General features: G+C 37.4%; 1 protein-coding gene across 1 annotated transcript; it reads left to right on the top strand.

Annotated features, from left to right (window-relative positions):
* The first annotated feature begins 12,714 nt into the window (after positions 1–12,714).
* On the top strand, positions 12,715–20,585 carry LOC103027628 (protein FAM163B). The gene is made up of 3 exons (XM_007253847.3): positions 12,715–12,863; positions 16,998–17,113; positions 18,125–20,585. The coding sequence occupies exons 2-3, from the start codon at positions 17,021–17,023 to the stop codon at positions 18,605–18,607; spliced, it is 576 nt and encodes a 191-aa protein (XP_007253909.1). The 5' UTR covers positions 12,715–12,863; positions 16,998–17,020; the 3' UTR covers positions 18,608–20,585.
* The last annotated feature ends 1,816 nt before the right edge of the window (positions 20,586–22,401 follow it).

Genomic DNA, 22,401 nt, shown 5'->3' with positions numbered 1-22,401 from the left:
CAGCTGCTACACAGCTTAAAAAATCCTTAGCATGTCTCACAAAAGCTCAGTGACTAAAGAAGGAATATAACCAGAGTGAATATTGGCAGTGAGTTTGAAAGTTGGAGACTTAGAGCTCAAAAAGACGACAAGACCGACGCAATGCTGCTACTGTTCTCCTGAACAGGTAAGCTAACTGGCTATAGCTAATTTAGTCAGGTAATTTATCACAATCACCAGGTTAGCTTACTAGGGACTAGAGCGGTCTCTCACGCAGGGCACAGCCACCTGCGCGGCGCTCCCTCGTGTAAAATAGAGTCAATATAACGGTAAATACGGGTGATAGAAGAGTTTAGAATTGCTGTATTTCTCGTACTTTTAAGTTCTCTGCCTCTCCTACTACTAGGGCTGGGGCGGTATTGATTTTTTATAACCGCGGTAAAAAAATAACGCATCACCGCGATATTGCGGTTAACCGCGAGACCCCAAACCACCCCCCCCCCCCCAAAAAAAAAAACACCACAAATTTATTGGTAACAAATCTTTATTCTTCAAACCATACAGCCTACATACAACCTCTACATAAACCATAAATACAGCATAACAAGTGAACATATGCTGCCTGTATAATTCGTCATTGTACAGCTAACCTGTCTTTTTCCGAGCAGACTTTTTGAAGGAGGAGCTTGTCCGCCTCCCCCTTCTCCATCCATAGATCTATTTTAGGGCTGGCCCGAATAGCGGTTTTGAGCTCAGGATATTCGGCAGTAATTGGTAGCGAATATTCTAATATTCGTTTTAAAAAAAAAGATGAATTAATCCACAGCAAAATTTTCCACTGACCCCCGGCCCCGAAAAAAATATATTTCTCACCCCTTTCCTCGGGCCGTTCGGGCTCAAGGCTCAAGAAGTCTGTGATAGGCGTCTGTTTTTTTTTTTATTCACACTCTTCTTATTTCTCATTAAATATCTACTAGATACAGATTATATCTGTACAGTATCATTTATTTCACTTCCCTCCTGAATATTTGGAGTGCATTATGTCTCCTTTTGTTGTGTAGTTATGTAGTTTTCACCCCAGAATTTCTGCTGCCTCACACCAGGCTTCGGCTGCATCGCAGGGCAGGAGCGCAGCTGCGTTACGGCTATTTCGTTTGAATTGTGCAGTGCAGAGTATTACAGATTTTGTATTTTTGCACTTGGGCTATTAGCTCAATATTAAATATTTCGTTTGTTTATAAATTATTTTATATTCTTAAACCATGTTAAATTATATTCGATTGGAGGAAATTAATTCAGACATCATTTCTTTTTTGTCCCGTTACCGTTCCGCAAAAAAAAATCCTTCTTTTAATCCCGCATCAGCCCGCCACATACACAGTTTTGCCGCACCTGCCCCGCGGTCCTAAATAAATTTAATAAATTACATTTAGTGCTTAAAATAAAAAAAATATATTTATTAAAACCGCGCTGAATAGTGCGGTCACGTTTCTTACCACATTACAAAAAAAAATCGGTGTGTGTGTGCGCGTGTCGGTCCATTCTCCGCTCCTTTTTTGTGCTTAGGGTTTTTTTGTTGCGTGCATGAGAATCACTGCGTGATTATTACAATTTTCTTAACTATTTATTAATGTGCTCCCACATCCTCTGGATTGATTAAACTCCTGTTCCCGCCAATAACAATTCAGTTCTGTCTGTGCCGCAAGATATCCTGACGGGACCCGCGTCATATAATATGTTGATTAAAATGTCGTGACGTTAAGAAATCGGCTCGCAAGAGACAACCGACCAAAAAAAAGACATTAGTTCCATTTTAAAATAATAGAAACCTGTCCTTTATGTTTGACAATTTTTGTTTCACTTTACGTGTCCTTACTCATCTGAAGTTTATTTATCTGAACTGAGTTTTATATGGTTATATTTGTAGCGGTTCTGAACTCAGTTCCGCGTGCTGTGAAAGAGACAAGGCGCAGCGCATTTTACCTCAGACTTGGTCAGATAACAACATTTCAGTAAAGATGGTGGTTATAGTTTTATATCATTGCTTTGCTGTTTGAACTACACTTCAACCAACCTTACTATTTTTACCAAGACTGAGGCGCAATGCCTGTTCTGGCCTCAATGAGTACCACGCACCGCGTTTTGCTTAACCCATTCGCTGCCGCGCCAGTGCAGCGGCAGCACAGATAAATGACAAAAAAATTATATTCGATATTATGAATTTTGAGATCGTTTGACACCAATATCTATCGCGATCAAAATATATTTGATATATTGCACAGCCCTATAGTGTAGGACTTACACTTGACATATTAATACTGAATTCACCACAGTTGTGCTTATATGGAGCATTTTACTACCGCTCAAAATGCAGTCAATCAGATTTGACAGCCATAAAAAAATGCGGTAATGGCGGTAATGACGGTAATGAGCTCATCACCGCGGTGACGTCCCATAACCGCGGTATTGCGGTAATAAAATTATCGTCACAGCCCTACCTACTACTCTAAACTGTGTAGATTGTGTAGATTCAGCATGCTGAATTTGGCAACCCAAGGTAGTTTCGTGGCTGGGGGAGGGGTGGGCAGGGCAGACAACTCAGTAGTGTTATGAAATTGGACTGCATTTCACTAGTTCCTACAGAGTGTACCTTTAAAGGGGTACAAAGCCCCCAGTAGTGAGCTGTGGAACTGCAGTCTCCCCCACCCCAACCTTCCCAAACCTTCAACCGACCAGACCAAGCACCACCAGACAAAGATACTAGTATCAGTGTTTTATTTTGAGATTATCGAAACATACTTAAGAAAACAAAGAAAAGAAAATAGTATTTTTAAAATACAAAAACAGAACAAACAAAAATCAGACAAAACCCCAAAAGAAATAGGCTACACCCCCTACAGCTTTCAAGTTAGAAGGTTTAAACATTTTACATACCACTGAAGAGAAACAGTTTAGTATCACAAAAAAATAGAAACACATGGAGACCAGGCCACACTACTCCATTTCATGGTCTGGCTGGTCCAGGTAAAGACAACAGAAAAAGTAGATAGAACCCAGATGTTGCCGCCATCTTCATTTTATGACATCCTCCAACTTCAATCCAACCAATCAGAACACAGCTCAGGTCAGCTCAGCCAAGCACACCTGTAGACTATTAGGTTGTTAGAAATGAGGGAGCTCAGAAGGTAAGAATTAACAAGAGAGAAAGAGAAAGAGAGAGGGAGAGCGTGCACGCAGATAAGTAAACAAACAGACTCTGCAGGTAACAGTGCTCCATCCAATACTTTTAAGAAAGATTAGAAAATTGGAGATGGGGTGGGGTGGGGTGTGGGTGATCATGCAACATCATGACCATAACAATGCTCACTGTATGCAATCAAATCATCACAGAAGTTCTCCAAAAAAGAGAATTCTTGTAAAAAGTCATCTTTCCTGGGTAGTAGAGACACTTTGGACTTCAAAAGTCTTCACCCAAAAGTTTAAGGCTTTTTCATATCCTTGATTTTGGAAGAAACAATGTAAAAGTAGTTGTCCCCAAACTTTTGTCCATATACATAACTGCAATGTAAGTGGAATTTTAAATATGAATGCTCTGTAAATCTTCAGATATACTATATTTTTTAAAATCATAAAACAGATTAAATAAACTACTATATATATCGATGTTAAAGGTGACATACCTGTTTTTGCAAAATTAAACAAAACATGTTCATGAAGTTCTTGGCACAAAATCACTCATAAAATCACATAAAGAAATCTTAAAAATAATAAGCCGTTTAAGGGCTCTGTCACTTTAATGCAAATAAGCTGTTGCTGGTTACACCATGTATATGCTGAGCATTTACCACACATTACCTTAACTGTATCATGCTTAACTGTAATAGAAACACAAAATTATTATTTGAGTTCTTAACCTGTTAACCTTCTCTGTTGTTTTGCCATGGATAGTAGGTATAGATCCTTCCTTACAAAGAGGTCTGCTGGCTGTCCCTGCTGTGTACTGACTGAGGATCTTAACCAAAATGACTGAACTGGCGTTTCTTCAATTGATCTAATGGGTGGGAGGGGATTGACAGGTGAAAGGTGATGCCAGGGTGGTTCTATGCCAGTTTCCTTATTGTGATGTCACAATAAGGGAGCCATTCAGATTTTTTAGTCTATATAGTATATATGTTTATAGGGGCAGTCGAGACCCAAGTGGAAATACAAAAGCATGCAAAAAAGTGAGGTTTGCATAATATGTCCCCTTTAACTATGATATAACTGCAGTTGTGAGGGAGTAGATGTGAAGGGTGGGTCTACAGTATGTACAGGGTTTAAGGATTTAAATGATAATCTTGCCAGTGTCTCCAGCAGGAAATGAGAGGTTTTACTGTGTCTCTGTTAAAAAGTCTTTATATTAGAATTGAGTCAGGGGAGGTGGGGGCCCATTGGTTTTGCAGTCTCTACTCTAGAAGGGAGATGCATGAGTGCCTTTTTGCCACAAGGACACTGAGTTTGCTACACTTCTGAATGGATAAATAAAAGATGCTCCTACTCTCCAGCAGCCCTCTCTTCTCGCTCAGATGAAATGCCCTAGTAAATTTTCCCTCATGTGGAATAATGGCAAAGGTGTGCTGTTACCTTTCTCCTCGACTTTAGAAATACCATGGTGTTGTCAGTATTTAGGCTAATGCACCGGCCCCGAGACTCATCTGAATTCATGCTAGCATTTTAACATGAAATGTACCAAAGGAAGTCCTTCAAATCACATCACAAATCACATGATGGTGGACAAGGTTGGTAATGCCATTTATATTGCAGATTTTTGGTTGAGACAGAAGGTGAAATCATCTTTATTCTAAAGGAAGATTGCTTTGGAAGTGTATACTATGTAATGTAATTAGTGTACTATTTAGAATAAAAAATAATAATTCCTAATAGTAAAAGTACTTCTCTGCAAACTCCAGAAACTGTGCAGATCCAGCCATGCCTGATTTACTTTAATTATTTTTTATAACTTTTTTTTATTACTGATTGGGTGTTTATAGTGTATTTGCATTACTTTTCAATTTATAACCATTAATAGTCAAACTCTGAACATACTTTAATAGAACCATTTGAAAACCATTTGGAATTTGACTTCTGTATTTTACTGCACTGTATTATTTTTAGCCCCATGTTTAGCCATTTTTTGTTGGTATATTAATATTTTAGTAAATGCACATCAATGCATTGGTTAATACGGTACTGTGCAAGTGTCTTACATAGAATGTTTTACCTTTAAACATTAAATTACACATTTAGAATAAACATAATACCACAGAGAATATACTGAATGTGTTTTTCATTAAAGTATTGAATGGAAACTGTAACTACTAGGCTTCTCTAAGATCCCATATGGGACCCATAAAATTCAGGCACCAAACACAGCATTTCATTCAGACTTTAAATGGCCATCAGTGTCCCATCAGTGCAGCTAATCACAGTTAGATAACAGCACTGTTTGTGAGCACAGTACATCTTAATGGACAGAGCCACTCTACTGGGAATTAGCAGTCAGGTGGAGAATACTAAAAGCTACTAAAGGTTTCCTATTAGTAACCAACACTGACATAATTTCTATTCTTTGTCTTAATTTGTATTTGTAAGCATAAAACGTATAGAATATAAAATATAGTATAATACAGCTCTGGGGAAAAATAAGAAACCACTTAAAAATGATGAGTTTCTTTGATTTTACCAAATTGAAAACCTCTGGAATATAATCAAGAGGAAGATGGATGATCACAAGCCATCAAACCAAACTGAACTGCTTGCACCAGGAGTGGCATAAAGTTATCTAAAAGCAGTGTGTAGGACGGGTGAAGGAGAACATGCCAAGATGCATGAAAACTGTGATTGAAAACCAGGGTTATTCCACCAAATATTGATTTCTGAACTCTTAAAACTTTATGAATATGAACTTCTTCTTTGCATTATTTGAGGTCTAAAAGCTCTGCAACTTTTTTGTTATTTCAGCCATTTCTCATTTTTGGCAATAAATGCTCTAAATGATGTGTATTTGGACTTTGGGAGAAATGTTGTCCGTAGTTTATAGAATAAAACAACAATGTTTATTTTACTGAAACATATACCTTTAAATGGCAAAATCAGAGAAACGGATTCAGAAACTGAAGTGGTCTCTTAATTTTTTCCAGAGCTGTATATAGATAAAATATTCTTTATGAACACTCTCAATAATATTTCTCATTATTTATAATAATATCTGTGGATGCAATGTGTGTACATCTATCAATGTGCAAATGTGTGCCATACTTGAGAAGATTTGCTGATCTGATTGGAAAAGATCATATTTGACATGTTCACTCTACCTATAAAAAATCTGATTTAAGTCACAATTCGACAAAAAATTGTAATACAAACTCAGCACTGACTTTTTAACCATTTTGTTGAGCATAAGCTGTGAGCTCAGAGTTTCTATGGCACTGTAGACCTGTAGACCAGGTGGACCATGGCCCAAGGTCTGGGCTATTGAGGTTCATTGAGACACTGAGCCTGTAAAAGTCTTGTTTATTGTCATGCAGTCAAACTATTATTAGTATGGCGGCAAATGTAGGCTAATATAATATTAGAATCCCTCAGTGGTGCAAGCAGAACTTAGCCTATATCTTTACCTATCAGTGTTTTTTATACTTTTTTCTTTTTTTTTTTTACAGTGGTGTCATATCAGTAACCAGAACTAAAAGTCTGCGTCTGATAGTGAAACAGTTTGCCACTAAACATTATGGTAGATTGGCTTATCAAACAAAATGAAATAAATACGTTTAATAAGAGATAAGGTGTAAAAGCTGAGAATGAACCCTTCAGTCAGTCTGTATTGCTTTCACCCGCTCCTCTCTCCACTAAACCTCTGCTGCTCAGATGGAGATGTGATGAGTCTGCCTTGTAGTTCATCAAATATACATGTCCTTTTGTCTTCCAACACATTTGCATAGAGGAGCTGTGAGGATACCTGCCTGCCCACATTTGTGTTCATGTGACACGTTGAAAAAGCACAGATTTTATCCGCTCAGGAGCAAAACTTAATTCAGTGTCTTCGTCTCACATTTACAGACAATAACGTCTTCTTTTTACATGAATTGAAATATTCAATCACGGACTATGATGTTATAATCACTATCTATGACCACCTTGTGCAGTAATAACTGCAACTTAACATATCTTCCCCTCTCTCCTTTAATATATTCTCTCTGTTCTATTCCCCTCTATCTTTATTTTCTATTTAGTTTATTCTGTATATATACACACCGTTATGTCCTCCCTCTGCAGAGTGACCTCAGTTACCAAAAATTTGTATTAATACGAATAAAGTCTTAATGGTCCTCCGAAGAGGGGGGTGGTGGCGGGCAAAAAAAAAAAAACTTAACATTTCTGGTAACTGTTGATTAGTTGTGCCCATCAGACTTTATTGATCCACTTTTTTTTTTTTACCATTTTTTCATACAAAACAGCTTCAGTTGCAGATTTTGTTGGTGGGTTTTCTCACATGAACTGTTAAACTGCACAAGATTTCTATTTGATTAAGTTCACAACATTAAATTTATTGTTCTTCAACAATTCTTTGTTAGACCAACTTTTGTGCTTAGTTTCGTTGTCTTGCTGCATGGCCCACGTTCTTCTATGATCTTGCTTTTATATGTAAGAATTAATTAATTAAGTAAGCAATCCTGGTCTAGAGGCAGCAAAATAGCCCAAGTCATGATACTACCACCACTATGTTTTACAGGCACATAGTCTAATATTTTCTCCCATTTATTTTATTAGGCTCTTCCTATATAATTTTAGTACTTGTGTGAAAATCTGATTTTATGAAGAAATTTAAAATATTCCACCTTGTATGTCCACAGATAGGACAAAAAACTCCTATTCTTTCCAGGCAGCTCCACTGCATCTCTATGTGCTCTAAAAATGTTCAGATGCACAGACCTGGATTTTTCTTTTTTTTTTTTGGATGGAGTAGCCATGCCTGCAGCTTGCCTCTGGCTCATTTGTCTAAGTTTAATTACACAGTCTTGTAACAGCGCTGTTGCTCTGACTCCGCAGACAGTGAGTGGGAACAAAGCCTTGTGTTATACACTTTTTTTGTGAAATGACACAGGAAACTACAAACAAAGCTGTCACTTAGCATTTAGGATAATTTATATACTTCCGTGATTTGAAACACGGCTATGTTTGGGTTCATATGCTCAGATGTTGTCAGAAAGAGCAGCTCACTTGTCTGTCCAGTTGTGTTCAGCAGTCTAATGAGGTGTTACAGGGGCTGCACAGGGTCTGTACTAGTAACAACGTGTTTTGTATTGGCGATCCCTTAACAAGTAAATTCGAGAGAACTTCAAAAGAATAAGCAGATATTCTGGCCCCTAGAAAGTTCAACAATTATTAAAAGTAGTCGTGCACCTGCATCCCAGATAGGCCAGAGCTTGGCTGATATAAAGCAGCATTGGTTGCATTTGGAGATTCAGCATAGGCCATGTGAAATAGGGCCAACTGTAATTTATACTCTGGCAAAAGTAGCGCAGACCAATTCCCATATTAAGCTCATCAACCACGACCATTCATCTTGAATGTGAACCAAGCATTCAGGCCTGAATCGAACCTTGGTTCAAAATGAAACTTAGGGTTTTTTCACACCTGTGGTCCAAATCAGTTAACAAGTTTGTTAAATGCTTCAGAACAAAACATGTGAGCATGTTGTCTCTGCTTATTGAAAGCAAATACAGGAAGAGGGTCCTGTTTTCCATATTAACATGTATTTTAGTGAAATTTAACATGGATCAGCAGCAAAGATGGCATTAGTAAGCTTTATTAATCTTACACTGCACCTTGAAAAGAAAACTCTACAACTTCAGAAGAGAACTTCAGAGGACATTATGGCCTCTAGAAAATACAACAACTATTAAAAATAGTCATGCACCTGCATGTGAATGTGGCCCAGAAACATAGTGAAGTGAACTAGTATTTTTAACCTAGAAGAAAACATGGAATCATGAAACCAGGTCCACGAACCCTGGAGAACACCACCATACGAGCTCGTAATACTGACCTGGGCCCAGTTTCCCAAAAGCATCTATGCATTTAGCATAATAAGGCTCAGACAAAGAGTGTTGAAAACAACCATGAAGGATATGTGGCTCACTGATTATTAAGACAGTTTTATTTTATTGGTAATATTTCTTTACAATGACTAGACACTTGGACAGATAGTGTAGAGACTCTAAATCACATACACATAATCATGAAGAAAGTAAAATCAACTGCATCTACAAGTGAAACACCTGGTTAATGCTCCTTTTAAAAAATCATTCTGGACATGTTCCATACTTTTCCATTAGCTAATTTATTAATGCGTGTGATGATCAAATATGTAGGTTCCTGTGATCTCATATATGCTGACCACACAGGTGCTTCAGTCTCCATATCTCGAGGAATGATGGCATCAGCAATTCTGGAAGCAAAAGTTAAACCAAAAATCTAATTCAAACAAAAAAAGCAAATGCTCTTTACCACAATATTTGATTGGAATAGAAACTTGACATCTTAAAGCATAATTTTGGATTGTATTCTATTTCTAATTGTTTAGATAGTAGTATTTTGCTAGTAAATCAGCAGGACATTTTGGCATTTCTTTAGTGTGTGATATTTTGCAAGTTGTACATTATTGATTTATGGGTTAGAGCCCAACCATGTTAGCTTTTCATTTCAATACCATGTTTCAAAATATATTGGAGTGATCAAAATGGAAGATAAAGTAGTAAGAAATCTGACAATGGGGTTTAAATCCCAGTAATACCTGGGGATTCAGAGCTAAGCCCTTTGACAAGCCATAATCCCAAGTGTTACAGCTTTGCTGGCATCAATGTTCTACTCCCAAACTTCCCTTGTATGTGCAAATCACCCATAATGGACCATGAACCCCTATAGAGTTTTCGTTCCTTTTTCATACATGCTCACACCAAGGGCTTATTCACCCTCTTTACTCTCGCCAGTATGTAAAATAAATTTAAAGAGAGGGATTGAACAGGGTGGAGGGTCATTGAAAATGTTTTCTGATTCACGTTATTCACAGAAAATGAGTAGGCCAATTAATCTTCTATGTAAAATACCTGCAAAAAATAAGTTATGAGTTCTGAAAACACTGAAATTCAGATGTACATAATCAGATATAACATTAACCACACATTGAATCCTCCTCTTCCAATTAAATTGAGTTGAATATGTGCTTCCTTGGAGATCTATTTGAATATGACTTTTCTAAGTTTACAATGGCGTGACTCTACATCCTGTAGCTTTTGCTGTAGTAAAATGCTTCAATATGGAGGTTGGTTGGCTGGTTGACGGTGGATTTCTGACCATCTAAGATGAGTTTAAAAAGCAGGTCAGGTGAGTAAAGTGAGTAAGTAAAAAGAGCAAAGCCCTAGTACACAGTTACGGTATGTCAGACAGCATCCTGGGCTGTTTATACACACGTCTCTCCCGAACTTCTTCATCCCTTCGTTTCGGCCCTGAAATTCACCCCGGCTCCTGCAGCTGCTGCTGAGCCAGAGAGGCTCCTCTGGGGATTCTGAAAACAGTCGTGGACAGAGGATGCAGGAGAGGAAAAATAACCACTCCATACACTGCATATCCTCGCATGAATATTTCAGGGCCGTGTCCGTACAATACATTGGAATCTCAGCCTCTTTTAATATTTGAAAGTTTAATAATTCATACAATAAAAATCTGTTTTTTTTTCTCCTTCCTCCTGTGCTATCTCCTCTTAGTGCTATTCAAAGTGCTACTAGAAGCAGGACGGTGAGGTGGTGGCAAGTTAAAAGAGGAAGAAGAGACTTTTAAGTGAAAGAGGGAGTGTAGTGTACTGCAGCGCAGAGTGTGTGTGTGTGTGTGTGTGTGTGTGTGTGTGTGTGTGTGTGTGTGTGTGTGTGTGTGTGTGTGTGTGTGTGAGTGTGTGTATGGGGCATGAGTGTGAGATACACAGAGCATACAGGCCTGTCTGTAGCCTAGAGTTACATTTCTCTCTGAGTTTTTGGATATGAGTACATATTCAAAATATGGTATAATAAAGAGTTCATCAAGTTACTATTAAGTTATTATGCCATTAATAACTTTAAGGCTAAATTCTATGCAGACAATTACTTGCTGCTTTCCATTTACAGTACCTCAGAACTTGTTGTTGGATGTTGGTTCTGAAAATTATGTTGAACTCATCTTGGATTCTAATTGGACGCTAGAAACTCTGACATCCGAGTTAAAATGAAGTGCACCATCTGTTCTAATTGGGTGCCTTTGGTGAAACACTCCTTATAACTCCTTAGTTTAAATGGGCGGGGCTACACTGCTGTAGGCTGAATGGACATGTGTAGGTGTATAGACTGTATGTACGTTGATTTTCATGAACTTACAGAAACAGTAAATTCAACATTGAATTTTTAGCAGCTTAGTTTTCAGGAATTGAGTGTTACATGATCAAATTCACTCATATTTTTCATATTTCACTGTCCAGTGAAAAGTATCTTATGTATCTTAAAACAGCAACTTTTTCAGAAAAAAAAGATTAAACCTTCTGTTAGTTCAATTGAATCACTGTAAAATTAGCTTATTTCAGGTTATTTAGAAGAATTTTTATTGGTCCTTTGATCAAGAAATCTTGTTTAAATTATGTACTAAACTAAAAGTCGATAAAATGGGAGATATTTGTTTTTCATTGGACAGCGATGTTATAAATGATCATAAATAATTAAAGACACATTGGCTCTAATCCCCCTCTAAAAAAAAACAATCATCATGATTGGACAAGTGTTTAATATATAGAGGATCTCAAAAGCATGTGTCTGGAGTGTAAACACAGCACATAGGAGCAGTCAGATTCCTATTAGTCTAGTGCATGACATACATTGCTTGTAATTTTCTCAGGGGAGGAGGAAGAAAAACTCGTAACATAATCACAGTCGAAGTCAGGAAATGTGATTTTTTCTACATTTACAAAATTTCACTGAAGACTTCTTACTGTATCTATAAATGTATCAGCTTTGCTATTGTAACATGAGCTTTAATAATGAAGATTAATATAGAAGATTAAAAGTAAACGAGGGAATGTCTGTATCGCTCATCCCTACCCAAAGCTGCGCTGATGCAGGACAGCAGTGTCTGAGTGCTCTCCTCCAGAGCAGCATTAACTCCACCTCACAGACGATAGCCTCAGACAGCATCAGCACACCAGGACTCGTTTAACACTCGAGGAAAAGAAAGAGAGCAGCTCTCTCAGCTCTGCTGTGCTGCCCTGATTTTCCCCTCCTCTTTTCCTCTTCTCTCTCCTCTTCTCTCACAGGTGCTCCTCTACTCGTCCTCCGTCTAAAAGGAGAATATTTTGAAGCTGCAACAAAACAAAAAACTGTAAAAGAATTTTTGGTACTTTTTAACAAAAATAAAATGACCAGGATTGAAAAATAGAAAGCCATCGTTTGAGGAAAACTCTCCTACCAAAGAGAGGAAAGGACGACCAGAGCAGCATCCTTTAAGGGAAGCACCTGAAGAAAGTAGCTGCCAGAAGAAAAACTGAATGTGTAAACTCAAAGGAAGGGAAGGTGATGCTAAAGCTGAAGGTTGTTGAGGTGGTTGGATGCATCTGGATATTAATCTGTGGGAATATATGTTGAAAACGTCATTTAGGATTTTGCATTTAGGATTTTGTGAAGTGGATGTAAATCACACCAGATGAGCTGGTCAGCAGTTTTGAGGCTGGTCTCCTACTTCCTTCCTACCTGCTGAGCTGAACTCCCAGTGACCGCTTTAAAGACGCCGAGGGGTGGACAGTGAGCTTTCACTGCCAGGGCTTCTTCTTACAGGTAATGACCTTTAAAGAGAATATTTATAACGGCTTCTGTGTTTGTAAATGTTTTTGTGTTCTTCACTTCTCTTACAGTGTGGATAAAAGGGTCTATTCACTCTAATTGAATGAATAAAAAATGTCTATTGTATTTAGGTCTGTTAAGGCAATTATCGATAATTATTGACTTATCGTACAAAAAATGGATATTACCTTAATAATATATTTGATAATCATGATATCGTCCATTGTATTGTTTATTTAATATGTTTGTTCACATTTATAACAGTGAACAGTATTTTAGACTTTATGCCTTAATAACTGACCAATCCTTCAATTACTGTGACTTGGTGTGTGAGTCACACAGTGTGAATTGCAGTTTCCCCAATCTATGATTACTTAAATTAATTTAAAAAGAAATTACATTTTAAAAGGGTTTTTAAAAGGGTATAATTATTAAAAGTGTAGAATTGTATTTGTATTATATTGTTATGCTTTTCAATTATCATTATGGCATTGGAATTTAATGGTCTTAAAATAACAATAATATTGTTTATTGTAATAATTTCTCGAAAAAAATGTGTCATCCATAAAAATTCTCAAGGTAAAAAAAAACTTTCAAAGCCTTGTTAAGATGTCATCAGTCAACCAGTTTTTAAATTATTATCTATTAGAGATCCATATGTCTAATAACAGTCATAGACTATGGACAAATGAACAAAAGTATTGGGACTCCTGCTCATTTATAGCTTCTTACCAAATTAAGATTATTAAAAAAAGAGGTTTCCTTGTTTTTGTTGGATTAACTGTCTCTACTGTCCACGAAAGGTTTTTTACTAGATCACACAGCTATAGTCTTATTAATTATAAATTATTAAATGTGATAGATAGATGTTAGCTGGAGCGCCATCATTCCAAAGAACACTGACCCCGGCTCCACAGATCGTTGAACATGATGCCAATAGTAGCATATTGTCTGATCAGGAAAGTTCTATTCTATTGGCAGTATATACTTCTCTAAAGGAACTAGACACGCTGTGTGTGTGTGCATTTGCACATCGGTCAGAAATGGGCATTCACTAAAAAAGCATCCATAAATATAGTGTGTTAGTATTGTGTATGGATATATTTAATACATATAGGTGGTAATATTATTTATTTTTTATTATATAGGTGATACCATAATGTATCATTTACACATTTATATTATATTGTGTAAAAGTTGTGCAAAAAGTATATGTAAGGCTTATATGAAGTAATAGTATAGTAGAAATCAATACAAAAAAAAACTACTCGTGTAGTAATATTTACTCTTGCTCCATAAAAATGTCTTACTGGAAATTCTAAAATAACGAATGTAGTTTAAAACAGGATACTATACAATTATAGCTATATTATAGATATACAGTGTCATATATACATTACCAAAATTCTTTGTTGTAATGATTAACAGTGGAAAAGTGTTTTCTCTATATATATGTGATAGATTAGTAGATACGGATATGAAATTATTTAGGGAATTCTTCTACTTGTTTGTTTAATTTATGTCCAATAAGCTGTACCCCCGTCATAGAGATGAGTTATATAATACACCCCACCCCATCCTGCTCTCCTCATCCTCATACCTCATACACAACCTGGCACCCATAAATACACACGCAGGGGTGCACCAACCACACAAACACACACACACAAACCCAAGTGCACCCTCCCACACAAATTCTTCCAAAGTCTCCCTCATTCCGTCCGACAAGCTGTCGACCTTCGTCTAACGTCTGCACCCAGTAGATAAAATCATCGAGGCAAAGACTTGGTCTAGTGCCATCTGCTTGTTTGTTGTTTGTTTAAAGGAGCTGATCATAATCAGAGCTGAAGTTTACGGTGTTGTTGCGGGTTAACGTAAATTCAGAATGCACTGGGAAGTCATATGAAAGTTCACTGCTGTTGACTCTTAATGACCTTTGTGTTGGATTAGATAAAGCTTAGCTGAGTGATTCATGCATAGCAGCACTGGCAAACTCAGAGTTTGTTAAGAAAGAGACAAAGTGTCCTTTAGAATGGCAAGAAAGATAAAAAGTGCCTTATTGGCTCCCTTGTCTGAAAGTGTAGACTCCCTGACAGCCTGAGTGGATTCCCCGTCTTGCAGTAAATTATGATTTTGAGCACCAAGTGGTCCAACCATCTAAAGCGCTGCTACTAAGATCGATAGGTTGCTGGTTCGAATCCAGGTAATGCAGCTTGCCATTAGCTGCCAGTGCCCTGAGAAAGCACAATTGGACTTGCTCTTTCTGGTTAGGTAGATGGTGCTCTTTTCACTCATCACTCCAAAGGGTGATGTCGGTCAGCACAAGACATCTGTGAGCTGATGTATTGGAACCGAGTGCATGTCTAAATTAAAGTTTAGTAATCTATCAGTGTAGAGCTTATTCACACTTATGTGTGAATGGCTGAGGCTACTGCCTGTTCCTAAATACAACAATAATTCTCCAATAACATAATTGCCAGAGTTTATAAAATGCCATTAGGTTTAAACTGTTCAACTCCAACTGAAAAGCTCTGCTTTTCTGATTTTAAGAAGGAAGTCAATAAAATCAGAGTGAAATTAAACAAAATGACTATCTATGAGATGTTGATACATTGTAAAGATCAGCATTTTTGGGGGGGTTTGTGACAGTGGTGTCTGACATAGGGTACTAGCGATGTGTGATGTGCGTGTTATAAACATAAAGGCCATAATACTTTGAAGGGGCATCAGGTGATGTATGGGTTTAGAGCCAGGGCAGGAGGGAGAGCTGATTGGCTGAGCTGCAGCAATGTTGTATGTCAGCAAGGGACGGTATTACTGATAAACTGATCTGCATATTTTGCTGTGTCTGCGCACCAAAGTACACAAACACATCATCCTCACCTATAGCACAGTTAAACCTGAGAGAGCGCTGCAGGGGCAGATATTACCACAGTAAAAATGTTTTTTATTAAGGTTAGGAAATGATTATAAAAATTTAAGGAGGACTTGTATGTTTTATTACTTCTAAGGAACACATTTTAACTATTAATGAAAAAAAATGATTAGGGGTTAAGTGGCCCTTAAAAACTACAATAATGCAATGGTAATCATAATTTTTAAGAAAGAAAATACATTATTTGTGGTTTTCTTAGGTCGCTTAAGCTGCCACATTGCCAGTTATTTCTCATAACCCTTAATTTGCACTGATCTGAAAAATCTCTGTTTAGAGGCTATCCCAACAAGAAATGGACATCCTACCCCTAAATGTAAATGGAGGGGTAGGGCTAAATGGTTGGGGCAAGGGGTAAAATGGGATTGAACCAAAGTGCCCAGTTAGGTGTTCTTTTATTGGAGATGATCCTCTCCAAGGTATTAAGTACAATGCAGTGCAAAGAGATGATTTTTTAACAGAATTAAGTATTATTTATTTAATTAAACATTTTACATAGCAGGGCCTTATTTTTGTGTGGGAGGGAATCACTTTGTGGCCTGGGGTGAATCAAAGCACTTCATGCCATCATTGAATCTAAATTTCCTATTGAAAACCTAATAAGATGCACCAGTCAAACCCTGAAAGAAGAGTCAGCATCTTATCTTCCAGTCTAAGCCTTAAACATTCTGATGAGTCTGATTTCTGGCTTCATTATATGAGTTTTAAAAGTCAGAAAGTGAAATGAACCCTTTTTACTGTATAATCATGTGACGTCTCATTTACATTCTCATGAAGATTCTTTTTAAGGTTTTATTTTGGGCCTTGGTCCTTCTAATGCCCCGTCAACTGCAGTACAGCCTGATAGTCCTGCAGGGTGACATGTTTTTGGCTGCTTTCCCCACACATCCCAGAAGATCTTCATAAAGAAGGACATAATGGAGATTGGATGTGTATGTCATTTGAAGGATAAGCATATTGTATCATACACAACAGTGAGCATTTAGCTATGACGAGAAGTTACAGCAGATCCAGCACAGCCGACGCAGCAGCGGATGCACTGCAGCAGCCATGTGATCGCTGTTTAATGTTTTTTCTTTTTGGGTTAGTTTAAAGGTTGCTACAGGAATAATGTAATATATATATATTATGTAATATAACAGTATTATAACAGTGCTCTGAAAGCTGATCTTCTCTGTTGTGTGTTTGGTCTGCAGGGTGTTGATGGAGAGGATTTCGAATGACAGCCGGAACAGTGGTCATCTCAGGAGGAATCATAGCAGCCGTCATCCTACTGACGATCGTTACAGTGCTGTGCTGCTGTAGGTTGCAGGTAAACACCTTCTTTCATGTGCATGAATGTGTGCACAGTTGGAACGTGTAGTAGCACTGTCATGCAGAAAACTGTCAGTTTTTGCTGTTTTTCACTTTTTTAGCATAATAGTAGGTAGGCAGTTGTTCTTTACATTGTGTTTAATTATTTATTTATATTTTTAAATTATTATTATGATTAAACTAATTAAACTAAAGTAAATTCCAACTCCAGCCTCTAACTAGTCTAGTCTAAAACAGTGTTTAAATTAGGGGTTGGGCTGGATATTTAATTCTCAACGAACATAATCTTTCATAACCACAATAACTAATCTTTTCTTTTCTGTAATGTCAAAGAAAATCTTGTGTACAATGATCATAACTAAGGTAAACTGTTCACTTAATCATACTATTGTTTTAATGTATTTATTTACTGTTATTATTTATGGCTTAATAGTTTTTATATTTCATTTAACAAAAGAAATTTTAAACTGTTACTCACATTGTGGAAAGACAAAAAGTGTCATCTAATGTATTTATTTACTGAAAGCATCTAGATGATATCAAAATATTATATTTCTTTACAGTATTAACAAAAAAGGGTTAAACAAACTAAACAAATAAAACAGAATATGTTTTATGTTTTAGATTCTTCAAAGTAGCACCTCTTGTTTTGATGACAACTTTGCACATATTAGCATTTTCTCAGTCAGCTTTATGAGCTAGATACATGATTTCCTATGTGTTCCTTCATAGTCTGGATGACTTTGGTATTCATTTACAATACAATGAATAAGAAGATTGTCCAAACTTTTGACTGGTACTGAACGTGCCATATTGTATGTTTAATTTTACCCTAAATATGTCCATTTCTTTCTCACATGCTAAAAAGTGTTTTCTTTGTTGTCGATTCTCATCCATGAAAAAATTAATAAAATATATAATCTGACCAAAATCTGCTTTTTTCTCTCCTCTTTCCATCAAACACTATGGACATCTGAACCTGCCCTTCCTCATCCCTTATCACCTCCAGTATTACTGCTGTAGGAGAGACGGGTCAGAGGGGGAGGAGGAGGAGCCTGACCTCACCAAAGCATCTCCCAGTCCACCTCATGAAGCAAGCTCAAGCCCTCAGAGTACTCACAGCCCTCCCAGCCTGCTGGGCTTCCACCCTCCTCCAGAGTACTCGTCCTCCAACCAGCTGCTCATGACCGCCGAGCCTTACGAGCCCAATGGACCCTCCACCTACAACCGTTACAGCCCCGCCCTCCCCCGCAAACCCATCCGCTCCTACACCTTCTGCCCCTCCTGCTCCGGCTACCTGCCCTTCTACCTGAACCCTCAGGAGGGGCTGCGGAACGGCGGGGGGCGGATCAGCTACAAGACTTTACAGCAGCAGGAGCTGGACCTGCCTGTGGTGCCTGTGGACATACCTAACTACAACAAGCTCAACCTCATCCGCTCCGTCACCATGAGGGAGGTGGTGACCCACCACAGTGTCAGCACTGACGTGTAGGACCACCAGCTCGAGCCAAGGGACAGGCAACTGGACGAAACTTAATGAGGCACCAACCCATACAACACTGGGATGCCTAGTAGATTACTACTAAAAAAAAGACTAAAAATGATAGATGTGTATCATGAGCTACACCATGTGGACAAAAGTATTGGGACACCCGTTTGATCATTGCTTCTTCTGAAAAAATGGGTATTAAAATTGTTTTTGTTGGAGTTACCGTCTCTCTACTGGTCTAGAGAAGGTTTTCTTCTAGATTGTGGATCATATGAGGTTTTATTGATAAGTTATGACAGAGATGAGACCTTTCAAACCTTCTTTTGGCTTAATTCAAACTTTTACTGCTCCACAACACAGTTCTAGGAGGCTTTACGAGCCTCCAGCTCATGCCGAGCATTAGTGATGGTGCCAATAGGTTCAGGATTATGTTACGGTAATCAGCTCCAGAGAGTCCTATTCTTTTGGCAATACATTTGCACATCTGTGTCAGCAGCAATGGGTCCAACTTTTACTAGCTGATTGCTAAACGCATTTATTAGAAGGGGTGTCTGCAAACATTTGGACATATAGTGTACTTGACACATTTATTTATACATATTGTCGATACTAGATCAAAACCTTGTATCTCCAAATCTTTCAGTGGAAGTCAGTAGCTTGGTTCCGATCTAAACATTTTTGCAAATGTTATGCCTAGATATTTCCATTCACTACAGTTATTTGAAGAAACTAAACCTGCACTGCTTTGAGCAGAATCATCTTTACAGCCATTTACTGTAAACAGTAGGGGTGTGCCATATCATATCATATATAATATTGCCAGACTTTTTTAATATCTTTATCAGAAAAATACCCTGAAATATTGTGATATTATTTTTGGATTTTGGACTGTTCTCATTTCCCCTTAAATAATATCTACTAGAGACAGATTATATCAGATTGTATCTGTCCAGTATCATTTATTTTACTTAAATCCTGGATATATAGAGTGCAATATCATATCATATGCAGTAATATCAGCAAATAAACTTTTTTCTTTTTTACATCGCCAAAAATATTGCAAAAATACCCTGAAAAATTTTGATATAATTTATAGGGCCATATTGCCCACCATTGTCACCAGGCAGGCCCACCTAACAAGGTAGGAACAAGGTAGAGCCACCCCTATAAAGCTTACCAAACATCTGGGAGTGCAAACATATGAGACAGTTCTAGGAGAGCCAGTTTATAAAAAAAACACCCTTCTCCATTATTATTTGCATTTTTTGTAGATTTTTGTTTTTATTATTAAGTGATTTTAGAGCATGTCTGTCAACATATTTTTTATAAACTTTTTTCAACCAATGTAAAGAAAAACTGCCAGTTTCAAATTATGTCAAAAAGTCAAAAAAGCAGACCTGGAGATACAATGTTTTAATCTGGATAAAAGACAGATTTAAAATGTGTATATGATGGCAATATTACATGATTTTTACAATCAACAGACATCATTTATTATTTAAAATTTGTTTTGTTGTTTTCAAAAACAACTAAAAAACAAATATTTCCAACTTTAGGACATGAAATAGAATGGAGCAATATGGACATGGTTGTCTCGTGGTTTAATTATGCAAGAGGGCTCACTAATGGCATGTGAAACTTGAATAAGATCTGAATAGGATAACTGTTGTGTATTCTGTATGTATTCTGTAGTGTCTGCCTATCACTATATTACTGTAGTAAAGTATTATACTGTTTTTTTGTACCTGTTTAACTAAAATTTATGATGTGCTGCTTGTTAAAGTTATGAAATTATATGTTTAATTATGTGAGTGTTGATTTTACACACAGGGAAATGGGCCTCAATGGGTCTAAATGAGTGTTTGTTGTTGCATTTTGTTTACGCTGGTTAATTGTGATGGCTTTATTGAGATGTCACTCATTTATTCATGTTTTATATTTTTGGTCACCATATTCAAGTCATTAAATCTGTTCACTTGAATTATTACGCACATTTCTGCCAGGTTTTGTTTGATGAAGAAGAATATTTATCTCTTTCTGTAATGGACCAGCAGGTGGCACCAGTTCTTTCATTCAGATTACAGTCACACAGTGCATTAACCGTTATAGTGAATAGGGTCATCCTTCCACTGAACATATAGTAGGAACACTTTGTAGTTCTTTAATTGCAGACTGTAGTTATGTATCTGTTTCTCTGCATACTTTATTATTATCCTCCTTTTTCCCTGTTCTTCAATGGTTAGGACACCAGAGAAGAGGCCACCACAGAGCAGATATTATTTGGGTGGCGGGTCATTCTCAGACAGCAGTGCTGCTGGAGTTTTTAAACACCTCACTAGCCTTCTGGACTAAGAATAGTCCACCAACGAGAACCATCCAGCTAACAACATCCTTTGGGTATCTCCTGTGACCACTGATAAATGACTAGAGAATGTAAGAGTGTCTAATAGAGTAATAGACAGTGAGTGAACACAGTGTTTAAAAACTCCAGCAGCATTACTGCATCTAATCCATTCCCTTATACCAGAACAACACACACCACCACTATGCCAGTGTCTTGTGTGGTCCCGACCATTGAAGAATAGGGTAAAAGGAGTCTATAATCATATATCTTCAAAGTACTCATATGTTAATGTTAATGCCTAAAAATCCCATGCACGGAAGCGAACACCTTATCTACCATATTTTGACAATAAAATCAAACTACTTCTACTTTCAATTGCCTTTCAAACACTGAGGTAACAACGATGATGCATTATATTAGGTGGATTCCGTGACAAAAGAGCATTAATATCAATGGCATACAGTTTTAAATATTAGATTTTACAGATGTTCATTGAGAGGCAAGTAATTTACAACACCAGCACAGCTGTTAACTGAAAGCCATTCCAGGTAACCTACCTCATAAAACTGACTGAGAAAATCCAGCCAAGATGTGCAAGATGAGCAATAGGTGCTACTTCAAAGAATCTAATATACTGTATTGTCTGCACTATAAGGCGTACCTGATTATAAGGTGTACCAGATTATAAGCTGCACTATCAATAAATATCTATTTTCTGTTCTGTTTTCATACACAAGGTGCACCAGATTATAAGGTGCATTTTATGTGCTACTAGTAACTAGTAGTGGGAGCAGGGGTGTTGTCTTGTTTTTCTTTTAAATTCAGCAGGTCTCACCACTGGGTTAAGCTAGGCTAGGTTAAGTTAAGTTAACAAAAACGAATTAGACAAGTCAAACAAGCATTGGATGTTAATCTACACAAATTTCTCTCCTAAAAACTCTTTATTTGGGTGAGTAAAGTGCATTTGCGGCTAACCGCTAACGACTAACTGCTAACAGGTAGCGACTAATACCTAACCCTGAGTGTTCTGGTAAGCCAGGGTGATATTTAGCTAGTGGTTCATCCCATATAGCTTGTTTTACTTATATATACTTACTTATATATACTTACCCCTAAACAGCAAAGTAGCTAGCGCTTTGGTTAGCGGCTAATGCTAATGCTGCTCCAGCAGTGCTATTCGGGGTTAGCAGCAGGCTACAGGCCAATAATACTCACCTCTGGACGGCCAAAAAGCTAGCACTTAGCATGGTTAGCAGATAATGCTAATACCTGCTGGAGAACTAAACTGAAACTCCTGTATAATGCTGCACTTCAGCAGAGTGGCTTTACTGCTCCAACCTGACCGGTAAAATGTATACATAAGGTGCACTGACATTTTTTGGGGAAATGAAAAGATTTTAAGTGCGCTTTATAGTGTAAAAAATACCGTATACGGTAAAACATTTATTTTTTT

Source organism: Astyanax mexicanus, chromosome 22 (assembly GCF_023375975.1).
Source record: "Astyanax mexicanus isolate ESR-SI-001 chromosome 22, AstMex3_surface, whole genome shotgun sequence".
NCBI lineage: Eukaryota > Metazoa > Chordata > Actinopteri > Characiformes > Acestrorhamphidae > Astyanax > Astyanax mexicanus.
The sequence above is the reverse complement of the archived record's forward strand: the minus strand, read 5'-3'. Positions and strand labels throughout refer to the sequence as shown.